The 20,015-nt window shown below is 40.3% G+C and overlaps 1 protein-coding gene across 4 annotated transcripts in view; it reads right to left on the bottom strand.

Moving 5' to 3' along the window:
• Nucleotides 1–470: 470 nt before the first annotated feature.
• Nucleotides 471–20,015, bottom strand: part of CENPF (centromere protein F) — a 42,395-nt gene continuing 22,850 nt past the window's right edge. For all 4 annotated transcript variants that reach the window (XM_048493127.1, XM_048493042.1, XM_048493212.1 and 1 more), the window contains exons 13-17: nt 17,910–20,012; nt 14,812–14,974; nt 10,907–11,380; nt 6,986–7,179; nt 471–5,085 (exon numbers count right to left, since the gene is read on the bottom strand). In XM_048493127.1, the coding sequence (XP_048349084.1) occupies nt 4,888–5,085; nt 6,986–7,179; nt 10,907–11,380; nt 14,812–14,974; nt 17,910–20,012 (3,132 nt within the window). In that variant the 3' untranslated portion in view covers nt 471–4,887. The remainder of the gene's footprint in view (nt 5,086–6,985; nt 7,180–10,906; nt 11,381–14,811; nt 14,975–17,909; nt 20,013–20,015) is intronic.

The following is a 20,015-nucleotide window of genomic DNA, read 5'->3' as shown; positions in this document are numbered from 1 at the left end:
CGTGACAAAATCACTCAGCTATTGTAAAACAAAAATATATTAAGACCTACTAACAATACATAAAGCAAAATTAAAGCAAAGAGCTGTTTCACACTTTTATTAAAAATGCATTTTATTGATCTGTGGAACCACCCAAGTTCTCTTACGTTGGTGTTTTGAAACTAAATTCTGGGAAGTCAAAGGAAGAGATATTCAATGCAAAGACCAGTAATGATGGAAAACACACACACTGCGATGGAGCTCCCCCAGTCCCACACCTTCCAATATCACTCAGGCAGGGAAATTCCTGACCAAGCTTGTCAGATTTTTCTTGCCTTTTCCACCCCAGGGACTGAGTTGCTTCTACTATAGTGGCTTATGATGATAAGAAGCACTTGCCCTCAGCCCTGTTATACTCACAGAAGGTGAAGGAACCCCATTATTTAATATAAACTTTATATAAGGTATACAAAATAATACTAAGGCAGATGTAAAACTTAAAACAGAATCAAAGCTTTATTAACAGAGAGAGAAGTCAGGAATGGGAGGTAAATAACTTAGAGAAAGGAATGGATGAGATAGAATAATTATATATTTACAACAAGGATCTTTAGCAGAGAATCAGCAGTATTTGTTTGCAGTATTTGTTTTCAGGCACAGGATTAAATAAGTTCAGTAAGCTTAAATGTTAAAGGTGTTGTTTCTTAAAATGGTACAGTTCCTTATACTTCAGGTGGTACTCTGGCTAACGGATTACACACGCAGCCTGGGTTCTATCACGCTTGGTAAATTTACTTCAGTACCCTCACTCAGCCTCACAAATAGAAAACCCTAAAATAAACATAAAACACTTTGTAGAGGAAAATAAAGCAAAACCCCCATACAGCAGACTAACATACAGCAGAATCTCTAGGATTCTTCTTCCCTCTTCCTGGAATAAAGCCCTGAAGACCAGCTCTGCTGTGAATCGGGAGCTTTATTTCAAATGTATCAGCTCTTCTGGGTAATTCTTCCAGTGGTAGTGACTAATGGTGAAAAATTAAGGCTCTAGATTAAAAAACCTCTCATTCTTATTGGCCACAACCCAATCCAATTATAGTGAGGGTTCTCAATTAGACCTCATTCTTTAGGAGACTTTTAAACTAGGTTAGGTAAAACAATCAAGCTCCAAGATAATAGTAAGTTTTGAATTCCTAAGATTGTAAGACTTTTTTTTCTGGACAAACATTATTCTTTAATACCTGCCAAATTTTCTTTTTGATCTCTGTCTGCCCAGGCTAGCTTAATCTTGTCTGATCTCAGAAGCTAAGCATGGTCAACTCTGGTATTTAGGTGGTAGACAACCAAGGAATTCCACCATGCAGAGGAAGGCAGTGGCAAACTACCTCTGTGACTTGACAGGACTTTACACACACTTCAAGCTGAAGTATTTAAGGCAGCAAACCATAACCCTCAGGCTCCCACCAGTCTTCTATCACAACCATTCACAAATAATTTCAGGTGATCCACTTTTTGTAGCTACATCTCCAAATCACAATAGTAGTAGTAACCACACCATTTCCCTGGCTTGCCTAAGAGAGAACTTGATTGAATGAGGACTAGAATTGAATACTTCAGGTAAATAATAAAGGCAAAGGCATCTTTTAGTCAGCCCCCAAAGCACGCCATCTCTCCAACACTTGCAAGGAATCTTTTTCTATCCAAACGCAAACTCTGCTGCTTTAGTCTAGCAGACAGAATTCTGCAAGTTTCTTCAGTTGAAAGTATGGCTGGCACAATTTAAACTTTATAATGTTATAAAGTTAATCGCTTCGTGTCAATGAAAAAACAACTATAAATCTACCACACAAGTGTTTTCAAATGAAGCATGGATTCTGGAATACACTTTGCCATAAGGCATATCATGAATGTCCGAAACAGACATGCAGTTGCAGATTATAAACATATTTTCTAGTGCTCTATTCTAGTACATAGCAGTTTGATTCAGATGTCACATGATACCATAATTTAATTAAACTACAGGATGGATCAAGATTTTTTATTTGTGTATTAGAAATTTATTTCTGCCTCCTTTCATTGATCTCTATAAAATGCTTCACCTGGATGACCCTTAAGAATGACAAGGAGCAAGGTTTCAGTGGAAACGGCTAACTTAGACTGGATTCACCTCCCTGGATAGTACAATGGTCCAAATGCAGGCTTAGTCAACTATGTTTCATCAGGATATATTAAACTCAGATTTGAAACCACAATTTTCAAATTGGCTTATTAACCCCAGTTTGTCTTAACTATTGTTTCATGGGATGTTCATTGCTCCCTGCTCCCACCTGTGCTATAATGCAGATCAGAAGATTAAGCGGGACTCTGTAAGGAAACTGGAAGAGAAAGTGAAGTGGATAAAAGTAAGATTTGGCCAGAAAATCCAAGACTGGATCGAACATATGTCGTACAAATTCTTATTTCATCACCTAGCCATATTTGAAATACACCACAATAGAGTATTATATCAAAACTGAGCCACTGAGGTCTGTGGAGCTATGTTTTGACATCATATACATTTCCTATATGAATGACTAATTTTTCTGAATAGAAGAGGTCTGAATTGTGAACCAGACACACCCAATATCAAAGTGCACCTGGGTAAAGTTGCACAGCCAGCCAATTTAATGGAGCACTAATGGAGCAACACTGTAAAGCAAATGCACATCTGAAATCTGCTATGTGATAGAAGGATGCTTACAGTATATGTGAACATCCTGGTTGGACTAAAGGGAAACGGTTTTTTGTGCATTCTTCCCATTTGGCCTCACTGAAATGAACTGATCTGATTATACAATTTACTCACCACATAAATCTAACTGCCATGAATAGTACCCATTTTTATTAAAGTATACATATTTTGAATCCTTGAAAAACCAACAGAATATTGTTTCTTCGTTACAGTGGTACTGAGGAACAACAGTTATCTCCCTTTTGTTGTTTATATTATTACCTTGTTTCAAAGGCAAATTGTTCCATTGAATATGCAGACTCAGAATTCACTACAAGTTTTCTTTAAAAAATGCATCAGATACACATCACAATAGGAGCATGAGTATGTTTTGGTGAAAGAAAATTAAAGGTTTACAGTTTTAAGTCAGTTTTATTTGTAACACAATCCAAAAGTTCAATATCTGTGTTACAAGCAGGATTATGTACACAATATCTTACATAGTATGTTCCTTTTTTGGCTTAGCATCATAAAATGTAACTTCCAATGGGCACCTCCTCTTATATGAGGTGAAAACCAATTTGAGTGATTTGCGTTGAATCTTGTCAAAAAGATCTGCGTGCTCACAAGGTGAGGCAGTTCTTCCTCCTATTCTCCTCTCGTGATGCTCCTGGGGGGATACCCTTTCCCCAATATTTCAGGGAGCATTTCAGGCTGTTTCGGGAGAACTAAGGCAGGAAAGTTGTGATTCTGTGCATGAAAACAAGATGAGATTCAACCCTTTCTGATATTTAAAGTCAAACATTCTCATCATTTCATTACTTTAAACTACTTTTAGACTTCTCTGTTCCAAGTGGTTTGCATGTATAACTGGGAAGACGGGTATGTGTGGAGTATGCATGTGTGTGTTTTAAACAGCCTGAACTTGCTCCTGGGAGTGCAAAATTATTTTCAGTTCTCTGGATCCTCATTTTCATCCTCTTTAATGCCTCCCAGAACTGATTTTGAAACAGCAAGAGCCAAGTCCTGCTTGTTACAGCTTCTTATTAAATGAAGCAGAGTCCAGAAAAGATAATTTTTCTGAAGTACCTGCATTCCTGAGGTTCTTCGTGACCTTGACTTCAGCTTGAATACCCTTGAGATGATGCTTCCCCACTTTGAAAATGTTCTTGTCTGAAAATATGCCGTACAGACTTATTGCATGCAATAATTTTATCATTTGGGGGGTGTGCACGGACCCTCCCTAAGATAACTATTTCAGAATTCTATTCGTCAGCATCCAAACATGAATCATGAAAAAAAATGTAAATATCATCTCCTGACTAAAGCTACTAGAAAATACTAGATAAGGCAACAGTTCTTTTGAAGAACACTCAGTTAATTAAGGCTGATCGTGCTTTTCTCCCAGTAATCTTGGAGGAAAAGGAAGGTATAAATGTATGGCCCACTTTTCTCAACTGCAAGGCGTCTCAAAACTCCTTCCCTTCCTCTCCCCACAACAGACACCCTGTGAGGTAGGTGGGGCTGAGAGAGTTCCAAAAGAACTGTGACTAGCCCAAGGTCACCCAGCAGCTCCATGTATAGGAGTGGGGAAACAAACATGGTTCAACAGATTAGAATCCTCAGCTCACGTGGAAGAGTGGGGAATCTCCAGAAAAATGTCCACTGCACCTAATCACTACATCATTCTGACTCACAATTTCTCCCCCAGTTCTGGAGAAGGGAACCTACATGCCTATTTATGCATTAGATACCCAGTGTCATACACATGTAGTAGCTGACTTGAATCAGGACTGTGGTCATATAAAGAAGGGGTTTCAGACCCTTCCTACATCATTTTTTGACTCTGAAACAGTCCCAAGAGGCTGCTTTATGATAAAAGCTCATGTGTTCTTTTAGATGCTTGTGAGTTTTCGCCAACAGGCCCAAGACTTCTATTCTGGACTGTTTAAGTCTGGGAAAAAGCACAGGGGCATAGGAGGCTTCTGCATGTACATGGCAGTACTGATCATAAGCCAAAACAGCCAAAAAAAATTGCGAGCAACACATTTTGTTCTTTTACTGTCAAGGGCACCACAGAGATACAGTCTTCTCCTTGGGTGTGCCTGATGTGATGAGCACACTCCACAAGGTGTGAAACAGTCTTTTGTGCATGCATGAAGCCCTCTTGGGTATCCTAGAGTATCCTCCTACAGTATCTACTGTACATGACAGCCTTCATTCAACTCATTTTCTACTGTATCCTTAGAAAGGCTGGTTTTGATTTTATCAGAACTGTCAACAGATCTGTCAGCAACTGGTTGGATATATTGATTACAGGCAGAAAGGGAAGACCTGGAAGTAAAGCCAGTTGGCGACCCAGTAGTTTGTATTTCTTGCAGCTGAGCACTGTCTACCTGTAACACACAAAAGAAAACCAAAATTTATTTTAGCACCTTGGTGGAACCCATTTAATGGTAATTTGGCATGTAGTCCATTAAGACATTTGACAAATTCATCCACTTATGCTTATTGGAAAAAAACAAAAAATAAATAATTTCTACTGTTTATAGAAAACGATATATTAATTTTTTAAAAAAAATCTTTTTCAAAATGTGTCATAAACAAAGTTAGTCATAGAGGAGGCTATGGGAAACCCCACAGCCACACCTTGAATTTAAAAGAAAAATCTATTGCAGAACTTTTTTTTTCAAAAAAAAAATACAATCAATCAAGTACAAATGTGTGGGAGGATGTGGATTAAATCTCTTGTCCAAAGTCTGCTCAATGACAGACCAAGCCTCTTCATGAAATAATATTCATGTAAAGGGTTCCCACATCCAGTGTTAGAAACACTGATCCTGAAGACACTTTAAGTCTTCAAGAAACTTTAAAGAAATCTGAAGAATCCCTTACGTATGTGTCAGCTAGTTTCACAAATGGTTGGAGATAATGGTTCAGATATTGGGCCAAAGGATCCAATAATGAGTTTGGGGTGGGGGGGAGGAAAAATCTCCTTATGGCCAGAGAGAGGTGTGGACAGGCTGGGTGGGGAGACAGGAAGAGGGGTCAGTCAAGAGATTGTGGGAGTGACTCAATCCTACTCACTTGTTCACTGCTGTCTGGCCCTGTGCTGGGGAATGACATGCTGTGGCTAGAGTAAGGAAAGCACCAGCAAAGCGCTTCAGTCTCCGGGCTTGACACTGCTCCTTCCTTTCTAGCCCAGTGTTTGAAAAGCAGCTTCTGGTTTCCCTGAGCCATGACTGATGCAACTGAGAGTGTGAGCAGAGGAGGACGGCATACCTATTGTTCCTCCAGGCACCAGGTGTGGGGTTTAGGATTCTTTTTGTGAGAGGGGGTGATGTGGGTGCATCAAGTGGGACCTGTTGTGGAAACTCCTGTTGTCGACAGAGTACAGGTGTTATCCCTCCCCACCCTGCAGTTCCTTCTTCGAGATGGAGTGCAGCACTGCAGTCTCCAGGGTTGATGCAGGACTGAATTGTGCAACTCTGGAGGCTACTCCCACCACTGCTGTTGCAGCAAGCGGAACGCCCTCTGCCAAGCCAGTGCCTAGGGAGCTCCTAGTGGTCAACTATATAACCTTTTCCACCAAAAAGGACTATTTTCAACAGTGGAAGCATCCTAATGACTGCACTTGGTTCTTTTGGTGGAAAGAAGTGTAGAACTTCAGGTGCTGAGTGGGCTATTTCAGATAGGACAAGAACGTCTTCAGATACCCTGGCTCAATTGTTTGTAATTTGGCATGGTGGAATTTCCTGGTTGGCAACCTGAATGTCATATTCTGTAGCAAATTCTGAATGCTATCATTTCCAGAGGCAGACCCATGTAAGGTCTGACATAACAGTGTTATGCATGATTTCTAGACATTTTGGCTGGTCAGGTTTGCAGACAAATTTGAAGTTTCTACTATTGCAAAACCAGACTTTCCACTGTACACTATGAAAAATTCTTCAGTGTTCTAAGTGAAAATTCTTATCGTCCAGTCCACATATTCACTCAGCAATCTGCAGAAGTAAAACTACAGGAATATCCCCTAAAAGCAGTTGGAAAGGTGCCACAGTTCCATTTTAAGTTTCCTCTTTTGTGACTCCCACGGGGACAGCCTCTAAAATTGCATAGTCAAAACAACTCGGTATTTGCTATTAAGCCAAGAACTTTACTACCAGTACACAAGCATTTCTTTTTATATTCATATTATGTTTACAATCAGGAGGAACCACATGGACACATAAATCTACAATATGATTTGGGCGGGGAATGCTTTTGTAACCTCACATATTGAATAGTATCAGTTACCTTTTGTAGTTTGCTGCCCTCTGCTGTTGCTTTTATATTCTCTGGAAAATAATCCTCCTCAAGGATCTGTGTGGGATCAAAAGAGGGTTGTAGTCCCAGTTTTGGACTAAGCAGATAAAGACTCATCCTTGGACTTAAATCTGTTCTACTGGAACTGTGAAGGCTGCTGTTTCCTAGAGTATCATCGACAAATCCTAAAGAAGAAAGTTTTCAGTAGTCAATCTTTTCCCCACATTACTTGTAGAACACTGCAAATAATTCATTTAAAATCATTCTGAAATAAGCATACCAACATCTGCAGATTATATGAGCCCTGAAAAAGTTTGCTTGGCAAACTGCATTTTCAAATCTGTTTGGATTTGGAGTAGTTTTTAACAATAGAGGTGGAGGGTGTACAATACACCAATTATTTAGTTCAGAGACTTCCCCTAAAGAAGCATTTCTTTGATCTCCCAGATGGGTACCACTGACTTGAAAAATAATTACTTCCTTTTGCTAGCTTGTACATACTGTTATTCTGCATAATTTCAAGTTTTAGCACGTAGCTTCTCTATACTATTACAATAGAAGGGTTCAGCATATACCTATATTTTCATCTGGAAGGGATCCCAGTTTACACCATGAAACATCAGAAGAGCAAGAGGTTTGTGAGTTAACAGCCACAATAATCACACAGCTTTCTCTTGCCCTATATCGGCTGTATCCAGTATGGTATACCTTGCCTGCCCTACCCAACACTGCCAGTGCTTAACATTAAAACCAACAAAGTTTTCATGGAGAGCTTGGATTGCCAGAGCAATTTTTATGAGAGGCAGATTGCAAATGTTTTAATTACATTTTAAAAAACTTACATAGATTGCAGAACTCAAAACCAGGGAGAATATACTTGTTTATATTATAGCCTCTCGAACTGCAAAACATTTGGAACAACAATATGCTAATTCTAGCAGATATTCCTTGTTGATTTTGCATAAGCAAGTCTACAGTTTCTTAAGTACTGATCCATTATTACTATCTCACTGGCCACACTGCCAGATCAGACAATAAGGAGGACGGCACCATATTTCCACATGCTCCTGGTATACCAGTATCCACCTCTGACTCCATCTAATACCCATACAGGGAGATCAAGTTCCAACAGGACCAAACTCTACAAAGAAAGACTCGGCTCGGTTGGAACTTGATCAGTTTTCAAGATAAACACAGGGAAAAATGAATCAGGATTTGGCCTTACTTGAACATTATACTCCTGTATGAATGGCTGGTGTTGTGGATTTGGAGGGAATGTGTGGGTTTATGTTCACCATGTGAGTTTCATGTCATTCCCTTCAGACCACTAAGAGAATTAACTAGCTGTTCCCAAAATTGACAGAAACAATTTCTAGTGATCGGTGAGTATCATCTGAAACTATGTGCATTTTTGCATACTGCAAAACACTCAAAATGCGAGTTCAGACGGGATGTTCACAAAATGCAAACCTATGTGCAAACACACATGCATAGACTCTCCCTGATACCTTCCTTCCCAAGCCCAGCGTGGTGTCGTGGTTAAGTGCAGGTGGACTCTAATTCGGAGAATTGGGTTTGATTCCCCACTCCTCCACATGACTCATCTGGTGAACCGGATTTGATTCTCCATTTCTAGCCTCCTGCTGGGCGACCTTGGACTAGTCATAGTTCATTCAGAACTCAGCCCCACCTACCTCACAAGGTGACTGTTATGGGGAGAGGAACAGAAAAGAGTTTGTAAGCCCCTTTGAGTTTCCTTACAGGAGAGAAAGGGGGGGGGGGAGGAATAAACCCAAAATTTTCTTCTTTGTGAAGATAGGGTAGTGTAACCTGCCACAGGATATGATTCATTTGAACACAAGGTACAGTCTGATAGGGATCCCTCTTTCCTACAAATTTTCCTTCCCAGTCTTTCATCCCATGTCTTTTTGTCATAAGAATAGTTGTTTTGAGGCTGCTTAAGTTGAATCAGAAGGCCAGTAATCATCAAGGTATCTAATTCTCAACTAGTCGCCATCTGTGGATATTTAAATCCAGAGAATGGAGCCAAAATCCTACAAACCCAACAAAATTCCCAGGTTTGCAGAAAAACCTGAAACTTAAATAAGCAAAGAAAAACTTTGGGTGTTAAACCTCACAGAATCATGGCTACCAGACAACCTGATGCCAAAAAACTCACCTGGGCCCAACCGCACAACTTGGTCAGGCCTGGTGGTGGCCACCTCACAGTGGTCACCTAAGCAACTTGCTACTCCCTGACTTTTGCAACTTGGCCAGATTTTTCCCCAGACAGAGGATTTTAGCAGATGGGGAAGCTGGGAGCAAGTAGTATAGTGATGAGAGTGAGTCTAGAATATGGGAGACCTGGGTTCAAATCCCCACTCTGCCATGGAAGCTTGCTGGGTCACTTCAGTCTAGCCCCTCTCAGACTAATCTACCTTACTGGGTTGTTGTCAGGATAAGATGGATGAGAGAAGAATGATGCAGGCTTCTTTGGGGCCCATTAGAGAGAAAGGTGAGATATAATTCACATAAATAAATAACAAATAGATGCGAAGATTGGTAGGAGCAGGTCCAAGTTTGGTCGGTTATCAGGAATGAGAGAAGAAAGCAAGGAAAGGGGAAAAGGGCTACCAGGAGGACAGAGGAAATAATGTGGGGAAGAAACCCAAATGAAGTAAAAAAAAAACCCCACGTCAATTTTCCACTTGTAAAATTTCCCATAAGCCTTGGAAGGAAGTTATACTGAAAATTCTTGGAAAAGTAAACTGCAGATAAGAAAGCCCTATTTGGGACCTATCCTCTGCTTAAAGAGCCATAGCTAGTTATTCCTTCCCCTTCTGAAAGGTAATCTTTGTGGCTTGGAAGACACCTGGGTAGCAGTAAACATTTTGTCCTTTTTCAAAGCCCGTCAGTATCACTGTCAACTTCCATTGCTATTACAGCAGAAGTTTTGTTATCCAGAAGTTGATTAATTTAAAAAATTATCTAGAAGAAGAAGAAGAGTTTGGATTTATATCCCCCTTTCTCTCCTGTAGGAGACTCAACTTACAATCTCCTTGCCCTTCCCCCCTCACAACAAACACCCTGTGAGGTGGGTGGGGCTGAGAGCTCCGAGAAGCTGTGACTAGCCCAAGGTCACCCAGCTGGTGTGTGTGGGAACGTATAGCTAATCTGAATTCCCCAGATAAGCCTCCACAGCTCAGGTAGCAGAGCAGAGAATCAAACCCGGTTCCTCCAGATTAGATACATGAACTCTTAACCTCCTACGCCACTGTTGCTCCTAGAATGCTCAGTTAACCGATTTTGCCCTGATGGGGAATTCCTCCTCAGCCACAGTATCCCTGAATCTTTAGCCACTTCTCCAGCCAGCCCATGTAATGCCTCCTTGCCACTGCAGGGCTTTGAAAGATAGTGCAGCTAGCTGATTTAATCCTTTGCTGCCTCCTTCCTCTCCAGCATGTCAGGAACCACTTCTGCTGGAGTACACCCAGGCAGCTGGCCCACTTGTCTGCCTGCTGTGTAGAATGGCTCAAGGGATGAAAGGGCCATCACCAAGGCATCCCTCGTGAGGTGGAATTTGGTTGAAGTGAATTCCTATGGGTGGGGGTTGAGGCAAAGCAATATAATTCAGTACCCATTTGATTAACCAGTAATCTCTATTCCCCATGAGCATCAGATATTAAAACTTTGACTGTATTTATTTAAACTAAGCCACAAAAAACTATAATCTTACACAAATTTATTTAGAAGTGTCATTGAACTTAACATGCAGTCTTTCCTAATTAACCAGAAAAAAGTTTCCCTCTGATTTACAGTTTGTTTGTTTTTAAATTTAAGCTAACCCTTTATACTCACTAAAGACCACCATCCCACAGAAACCAAGATTTCTTTTTTGATGTGTTTGCCTACCTTTGTTCATATCTGGGAAGTCATCTGACTCACACTTAGTGGTGTCTTGGGCCCATGTAGTGCTCTGCTGTAGAAATGTGGCTCTCTTTTTAATATTGCCAGAAATAGATTCTCTCAAAGGTGACCTTGTCTCTTTGCCTCTGCATCTGTTTTCAAGAACTCTTTGTACCTTAGCAACATTTTCAAATATTGTCTTTTCTACAAGCAGTCTACCACCAGGATTTTTTGGACTTCCAGGACTTTGCCAAAGACAACTGGCAGCAACACCAGATGACGACTGCGTGACCTGAATGTTAAGGAGGTCAATTTGTGTCTTTAGTATCTCATTTTCTTCTTCTAACTTATGATGATTAATGATCAGAGCACAATACTTCTCCAAATTCTCATCTGCCTCTCTGTTTTTTTCTTCAACGGATCTCCTCAGTTCTTCTAGCTCAAGCATTATTTCCTCTGAGGCGGCAACCTTATAAGAACCTATTCAAAATAAGAACATTTGTGTGATTAATAATTATGCAATTAATAATAATCCATAATGATCTACATGTTTTCCTTGTGAAGCACATTGGGACAAAGATCTAATACAATACCCTGACAGAATATTAATCTAACTGAAAAAGTTGCTTTTGGATAGCAAGCACAATGCCTTTTTTCATACCTTTTTAAAAACAACTACAGGGAAAGGGACTTAATATGCGACTGTCGGAGAAAGTACAGTCTAACATTTGTACATTAGGGTGTGAGTTCTTTCCATAACTCTTAACAATATCATCGTTAAGGCAACTAGCTTTCCCTCCAATTACTTTTGCCTTTCTCTGTGAACAACCAATGAGAGCTGATGGAATGGTAGGAGGAGAGCTGGAATCAGAGCCAATTACTCAATAGAAAAGCTGCGTAAAAGGGAGATGACAGCTTGAACTAGTGAGTCAGAAAAGTCAATCTGAAGATAGCTGAAATAGACTTGGAAGAATGAATTGAGTTAGGGATAAAAGTTAAAGTGTTAAAGAGACATTACATGTATTTACCTGAATCACTACAATGGTTAACACTGCTGACAGAATGTACATTGTCTTAGGGAACCTGTCAGGCCTCAGCCTCTCTCTCTCCCCCTCTCTCTCTATATATAAATAAATGGTGGCAGCATGAGATGGTAGCAGTGTTTTGGTCACAACTCCAATAGCTATATGAAGTGTGTGAGTGAGGAGAGGTTGATAAGAGGATTGAGCTACCTTGTCTGGTAGTGTCTATGGGAATGAGAGGAGACCTGGTGTGCAAAAGGGCCAGGGCTCTCTGTATACTGAAGAGAGACATGATAAGTAGTGAATTGTGACTGACCTCCCTGTATCCCTGAACCCATGTGACAGAGGTTGTGGTGGATGGTAGTTTCTGTGAAGTGGCATCACAACCACCTACCTAGAATTCCTTCACTTTCTCAGTTGGGCAGCTTCGGTCAACCACTCTTTGGCACCACGAAGCTTTTTCTTATGAAAGCAAACAAAAAAAAGGTGGATGGTGGAACTAACTAAACTGAAGGAGAGTTCTCCATAAGGAGCTCAGGTTTCACCAAATGTAAAGTCTTTGGCTTGAATTCTACCTTGAATTTATACAAGCACTGGGAAGGGTGAAAAACTGCCACACACACACCCTGGCCAGCTATTTCTGTGGGTCTCCCATTAAAATAGGTTAGCCAAGGTTTAGGCAATCATGGCAAATTTACTGTAATGTTCCTGTTAGAATATTTGGCATCTCTTGTAAGTAACTGCAGGAGCAACACAGTTGCACCATTTGGTTACTGTGTGTCAATGCAAGGCAACTGGTAGTTAATGTGGGTGACCTTTAATGTCTGCATATTATGGTGTAGCTTATATGCTTCACATCCATCCATCCTCCTCTCCCTATCTCTCCCCCTTTACCTTTTTGCTCCTTGTCCTTATGCTGCATGATTGTATGCTGAAGTGTGTTGCTGTATTTTCCTTGTTTACATTTGTGTAAGCTTGTTTTGCTTGCCAGTGTTTTTTTAGCATATTTTTGTCTTCCTCTTTTGTAAGGTACAAAGACTTTTATATTTGGAACTCTATTAAAGAATAACTTCTTTTCACAACAGCTGCGTTTCATTCTGATGGAAACTGGATAGTTTCAGTTCTTCTATCAGTTCCAACTACAAAAAGCAATTACAGCATATACTCGTGCATAAGTCGAGTTTTTCAGCACATTTTTGTGCTGAAAAAGCCCCCCTCGACTTATACACGAGTATGCTGTATTTTAAAAAATATTTTAGGGTTTTTATTAGTTTTGGCAATGGAAGCTTCGCCAGAGGGCCTTAGTTTTTTTAGGCTTAGCATGACACCTAACATTTCAGGATATCATCAGGTGACACTCCTGACGATACCACCCAATGTATTGTCGAAGGCTTTCATGGCCGGAATCACTTGGGTGCTGTGTGGTTTCCAGGCTGTATGGCTGTGTTCTAGCAGCATTCTCTCCTGACGTTTCACCTGCAAGATGCCAGCCACAGATGCAGGCGAAACGTCAGGAGAGAATGCTGCTAGAACACGGCCATACAGTCCAGAAACCACACAGCACCCAAGATACCACCCAAGTTTGGTAAAGTTTGGTTCAAGGGGTCCAAAGTTATGGACCCCCAAGGACAGTGCCCCATCCCCCATTGTTTCCAGTAGGAGCTAATAGTAGATGGGGCTACATTTTGAGGGTCCATAACTTTGGACCCCTTGAACCAAACTGCACCAAACCTGGAAAATATCATCAGGATAATCTCTTGCTGATACCAGCCAGGTTTGGTGATGTTTGGTTTAGGGGGTCACCCCAAAAGGGGGTGCCCCATCCCCCATTGTTTCCAATGGAAGCTAATAGTAGATGGGGCTACCCTTTTGAGGGTCCATAACTTTGGACCCCCTGAACCAAAGTTCTCCAAACTTGGGTGGTATCATCAGGAGATACTCTGAAAAAGATACTCTGAAATGTTGGTACTGCTAACATAAACATTCCTCCCCGGACCAAAAATCAAGTTTTGAAGGATTTTAACTCTTGTGTTTTAGCTTGGTTGCTGGTTGAGCTAAGGTTTTTGTACTTTTAAAGTTATTGTTGAGACCATATTGTTTTTATTGACTCCCTTTTCCACTTACAGAGCTAGTTTACTTTTTTTCTTTGAAATAAATATTCAAAAACATTTAACCTACTGATGCCTCAATTAATGTAATTTTATTGGTATCTATTTTTATTTTTGAAATTTACCAGTAGCTGCTGCATTTCCCACCCTCGACTTATACGCGAGTCAATAAGTTTTCCCAGTTTTTTGTAGTAAAATTAGGTACCTGGACTTATATGCAGGTCTACTTATACACGAGTATATATGGTACAAATGGCAAGAAATTATGTTCCCAATACCCAAAAGAAACTATAAATGTTGTTACATTGTAAAATTTTAACACATATTTTATACATTGAGGGGAGAAAAAATCTTAAAGAAGCAAATAGATGGTGACAAAATTGCGAATATTTCAATAATCACAACAATACATTTAGCAGTGGAGAGGACCCTCATTTTCATATATACCAGATAAAATGAAAATCTTAATGTATCACAGATGAAAGAGCCAGCATTCATGTACATCAAGTTGCAGAAGCAGCTAAATGAAGATGTTCCACTGCTGCAAGATTTATGCATGGGGGAGGGTGAAGAGTCAGGACTGCACAAAGCTAAACAAATACAGGCTCTGCTCCCACCCTATTCCAGACTGACATCTGCCTGTATATACTGGCTCAAGTTGTGCATTCTGAGCCTCTGTAGCTCAAACACATGCAAGCTTCACTTCTTCACATGTAACTCTCAGACGGCCTGAACATCTGTAAGGGGTAACTGTTTCCTTTAAAAACAAAATGGTACATACTTGGACCTGGTCTGTTCAGCTGAATCTCAAGTTCATGAATTTGCTTTACCATTTGTTCTCTTTCCTGTTTTAACATTCGAAAGCCTGTTATCCAATGCTGAAATTTAGGATAGAGCGCTTTTTTCCCATTTTTTAGATGCTCCAAGAGCCTGTGACAGTCTGTCTGCAAAATAAAAAAAGCACTTGTGTTGTTACCATAGCGAAACTTCTTGCATAGTCAAATGCAAAATGAGACAATTCACATAATAACTGGCCCTCTGCACACATAAGCTTACACAGCAGATCCACTTTCAGTGACAGCTATAACAGGATTGAAGGGCTGGCCCTTCTTAACTTCCCATTGCTGAGCTGTAGGATCCTTGCTATAATGCAGACAAAGTGTCTTTTTTATCAGTTCTTCAGAAGCCACATGTTTGGAAAGCACTGTAATAATATAATGAGAAGCATCTGGAAGGACACCTTTGTAAAGTTTCCCAATAACCAATCTGATCTCATCGAGAAACTGTACATTGAGGTACCAATCCTCCCACCCAATCCCCCAAGACGTTTGTTTACATATAAAACTAGTTCTGAGCACAGGATTCATTTTGTCTCAATCGCTGGGTCTGTCTCTGCCTGCAGTGTCACTAAAGAACTGACAGGAAGAGGTTTGAACCTCAACCTGAAATGCTGTCAGGAGCAATTGTTGCTGAAGGGTGAGCAATCAAGAGGAGCTGTAGTATATAGTATTACAGCAATTGAGTGGAAGAAGTAACTGAGAGAAGAATTCATTCTTGACCCAGTCACTTTAAAAACACTTAGAGATCATCATCCAAGGTGCCTCATCCAAGGAGAAGAGAAACCTCCAACGGTACCAGCTTTTTAGAAGATTCTATTCTTACAGCACCCAGAAATAAGAACTTCCAAATATTTTGAGCTGCACAATATTCTCTGGGAGAATCCATCAATAATATATTTTGGAATATTAAAACTTCTCTTTATTGCACTTATTTTTGTCTTTAAGATTTGGTGGAGAATGATAAAACATAGTTTTAAATTAACGAAATATTTCATTTATTAATGAAAGTAATCTGGTGACAGAAATCTGCTTCTTCAGTCTGCCATTCTATATACTGAATTTTTATTCAGTAGTGGCGTAGTGGTTAAGAGCAGGGGCATTCTAATCTGGAGGAACCGGGTTTGATTCCCCGCTCTGCCACTTGAGCTGTGGAGGTTTATCTGGGGAATTCAGACTAGCCTGTGTACTTCAACACATGCCAGCTGGGTAACCTTGGGCTAGTCACAGTTCTTCTGAGCTCTCTCAACCCCACTCACCTCACAGGGAGTTTGTTGTGAAGGGGAAAGGGCAAGGAGATTGTAAGCCCCCTTGAGTCTCCTACAGGAGAGAAAAGGGGGATATAAATCCAAACTCTTCTTCTTATACCACACTTCCTCCAGATAGCTCAAGGTAGAATATTTGCCGATGTCACAACATTGGCCTGGATCCAGATCAGACACTTCCAAGAACACAAGAATTTTGACCCACTAAGCACAATTTTCCTGCCTCCCCTACTCCTGTGGGACCCCAAAAACAGGATTTGGGGAGGGATATTGCAGACTGCCATGGAGAGGTGGCAGAATTATGCTCTGCAGGCAGAAACCCTAGTCCCCATGAAAACATTAGTCTTGATCCAACCCCCCTTGAGGTAAGTAACATTAAGAGAAAGTGGTAGGAACATGGTCACCTTGTGAACTTCGTGGCTAAGTGGAGACCCCAGTCCACAATGGCTCTATTATTCTTTCCCATTATGATCAATATATCTAATTCTTAACATGGTCAAATCTGTGGACATTTAAATCCAGTGCTTGGAGCAATGACAGATTTTTCTACAAACCTGAAAAATGCCCCCATTTGCAGAAAAAGCTGAACCTTAAAAAACCACATTGATGGGTTAACCCTCCCCAAAAATAACGCAAGCAGGGCCTGTACTTTTGAGAAACAGATGCTTTCAGTGGTTGTTGCTAGGCTTCCACATGGCATTCAAGCCTTGATTTTGGTCAGCAAAAGGCATGAAGAGAAGATGGAGTGCTTTGGCACCACCTCCCATGCTTGGACCTTGGGTGGGCAAAGAAAAGGGAAATAATCCGGAAGCTGTTCCCTGCAAGTGTTTGCAGGTTTCTCTACTTGTTTTCTTCTATTTTCTACAGATGTTCTAATCATCTCCATTCTCTATTGGTGTCATTTCTACCATTATAGGTAGCTCTTAGTGATGTTACAGGAAAAAAAGCTGTTTAGTCCCAGAAATTGTGCATTCATTAATGGAAATATTTAAGAAAAAAATGTGTTAAAATTGATATGAAAATAAATATAAACAAATGTTGAGTTAGTGAAGACACTGTTATAGGCCATAATCAGAGATTGAAAAATATCCAACCTAAAACTTAAATGTGGTAGCACTAGTAGCCATCCTATAAAAGCCAGTGTGGTGTAGTGGTTAGGGTTTCAGCATAAGGCCTGAGAGACCCAGGTTTAAATCTCTATCTTACTGTGGAAACTTTCTGGGTGAATTTAGGTTAGTCACATACTTTCACATACTGAATAACCTCACAGGGTTATTGTGAGGATTAAAAAGGAAGAGAGGAGATTTGATAGGGTCCTGATAGGTTGCCATGAAGAGGGAAAGAGGAAATAGTGTGGGGAGAGGGATACAGGGAAAAGAGAGGTGCCTCCTTACAAGTCTTTGAGTGTTCATTACTACTATGTAAGTGGGCCTGGCCCAGTGTCCAGCACCACACAATTGGGCCATATTTTTCCAAGGTAGAAACTGCTGGGTGGGGGAAGGAAAGGTGAAGACAGAGAGGCAGATAAACGTAGGTTGGCTGTTAGATGGAAGGAGACAGCAGAAAAAAGGGAGAGGAAAGAGAAAGAGGAAACAGCGGGGAAGGGGGTATGTGAAAAATGAGATGCACCCCACAAGTCCTTGCAAGTTCTGCTTGTTTATTATAATAATTACTAAATTACCCTTAGAAGCATCCCCAAATGTGTCAATTTTATACAGAGCTGTTAGGCTCCAAAACATTCTACCTATTCTGTACAACATTAACATTTTAATTCTGACCTCTTTTTCAAAGGCTGTGCCTCCCAATTCCTCCTCAAGATCTTCAGGGGGAACTTGCAATGCTTCATTTCTAGGCAACTGCTCAAGAAAGTTTTCCTCCAATTGTAGTTTGATGTCTCGGAGTTCTTGAATAAGGGCTCTCATCAATTTTTCTGTTTCAGAAAGTTGGTATTTTGTTTGCTGCAGGTGATCAGCCAGCTCTGTGTTCTCACGTTTGATGGAAGTAGCTTCAATTTTTTCCTTGCTCAGAGAAACTTTAATTTTTTTTCTGTCCTGCTTGAGCTCAGACTGTGTTGCTAGCTGTACATTTTCATATTCACTTTCAATTTGTACTTCTTTTTCTTCCAATTGTTTTACAAACAGAGAGTTAGCACGTTCTAAATTAGATGCCCTTTGTTGCTCTTCTTCCAGCTTTCTCGTTAGCCATTCTTTCTCAGACTTTAAGGCATTAATTTCAGCTTTTAGCTCCCCCAGATTTGCATGCATCTTTTCCAACTCTGTGTTTGCTATTTCCTTCTCTTCCTTGGCTGCCTCTGCCTGAACAATTGCATCCTCCAAATTCTCTTCTGACAGCTGCAATTCTCGTTCAAGAGTTTCAATTTTGTCTACAAGAGAGTCGACTTTCCTTGTATTCTCTCTCAGTTTTTCAACAAGGCGAGATTTTTTCTTTTCATCAGATTCTATGTTGATTTTTAGCTTCTCAATGCCCTGTCGCAGCTGAGTCACTTCTTCCTGTGCAGAATTTAGTCTAGCTGCGAGTTCGCCTTTTTCTATGAGTGAACCTTCCAAAGACTTGGAGATTTTAGAGATTTCTGTTTGAGAGTCATTTAACTGGGTTTGTAAAGTTTCATATTTCCTAAGGATTGCTTCTTTTTCTTCACTCAAGTGCTCTATCTGGCTTTGTGCATTCTCTTTTTCTAACACAAGATTGCTTGCAACCTCTTCCAAATTCTGTATCTGTAACATCAGGCAATCCTTTTCCGTTGACAACTGAGTAATATCATCTTTTGCAGTCTGAAGCAATTTTGTCTGGGTGTTTGCTTCACTTTCCAATACTCTGATGAATTCAGTAGAATCAATTTGACTTGACTCAAGATCTTTTACTCTCTCCTGCAACTTTTGGCACACGTCGTTCAATTTCTCTTTATCCTTTGACAAAGCACTCAGATCTTGACTAAATTGGTTTCTTTCAACTGAGATTATATGAAGCTGTTCCTGAAGGCCAAAAATGATTTTCAGTTTATTTTCATTTTCTGTTTCTAACTGCTCTTTCTTTGACTGAAGCTCTTCCATATCTGCTTCCATAGATAGAGCATGACTCTCAATATTCTCCCTCTCTGCTTTTATTCTCCTCAGGTCATTTTCAGCTTCAAGAAGCTTCTCATTCCAGTCTGATTTGGTCATTTCTAAGTCCTCTAGAGTCTCTCTTGCATCAGACAGCCTAACCTTGTGCGTTTCCAGATCAGCTTTTACCTTGTTTAGTTCTATTTCTAAACTCAAAAAATTGTAAGATAACTGTTCATTATCAAAAGTAACAGATTTAAGGGTCTCGTTTAAATCTTGTTTTTCCTTTTGAAGCTCTATAACTGTTTTTTCCAGCTCTTCACAAGCAGCCTTCCTCACAGCCAGATCTTTATCTTGTGCATCCATCCTTGAGGTTAAATACTGGACTTCCATTACCAGAGCATCAAAGGCCTTGTTGCTTTCAACCACACCATGGGACAGCTTAGACTTCAGAGTACAAGTCTCATTTATTGGTAGTAGAGACATTTCACAGGTCTCGTGATTTTCAAGGATGTTTGAAGGAACTGTATTTGTGTGGTTACAACTAGGAAGTAGCACAGCAGGACTCTGTGAAGGGCTTGTAGATTTATCTGACACTGTTTTGGATTTTGCAAACGAGGCCTCAAAACATCCTTCTGTAGCACTGACATCTACGACTATTCCACAGTCAAGATTCTTGCATTCTGAGTTGGTTGTTTCATACTTTCTTTCCTTGGTTATACCATGCAGCGCTTCAAATGTCTCACTTTTACTGGTCAAATCATAGGTTTCCAGTTGATACAAGGGATTATTTGTTTCTTCAGCCGGTGTTTGCAGTTGCTA

The sequence above is a fragment of the Sphaerodactylus townsendi genome, linkage group LG01, assembly GCF_021028975.2.
Source record: "Sphaerodactylus townsendi isolate TG3544 linkage group LG01, MPM_Stown_v2.3, whole genome shotgun sequence".
In the NCBI taxonomy this organism is placed as follows: Eukaryota; Metazoa; Chordata; class Lepidosauria; order Squamata; family Sphaerodactylidae; genus Sphaerodactylus; species Sphaerodactylus townsendi.
This window is presented reverse-complemented; position numbering and strand designations above follow the sequence as displayed.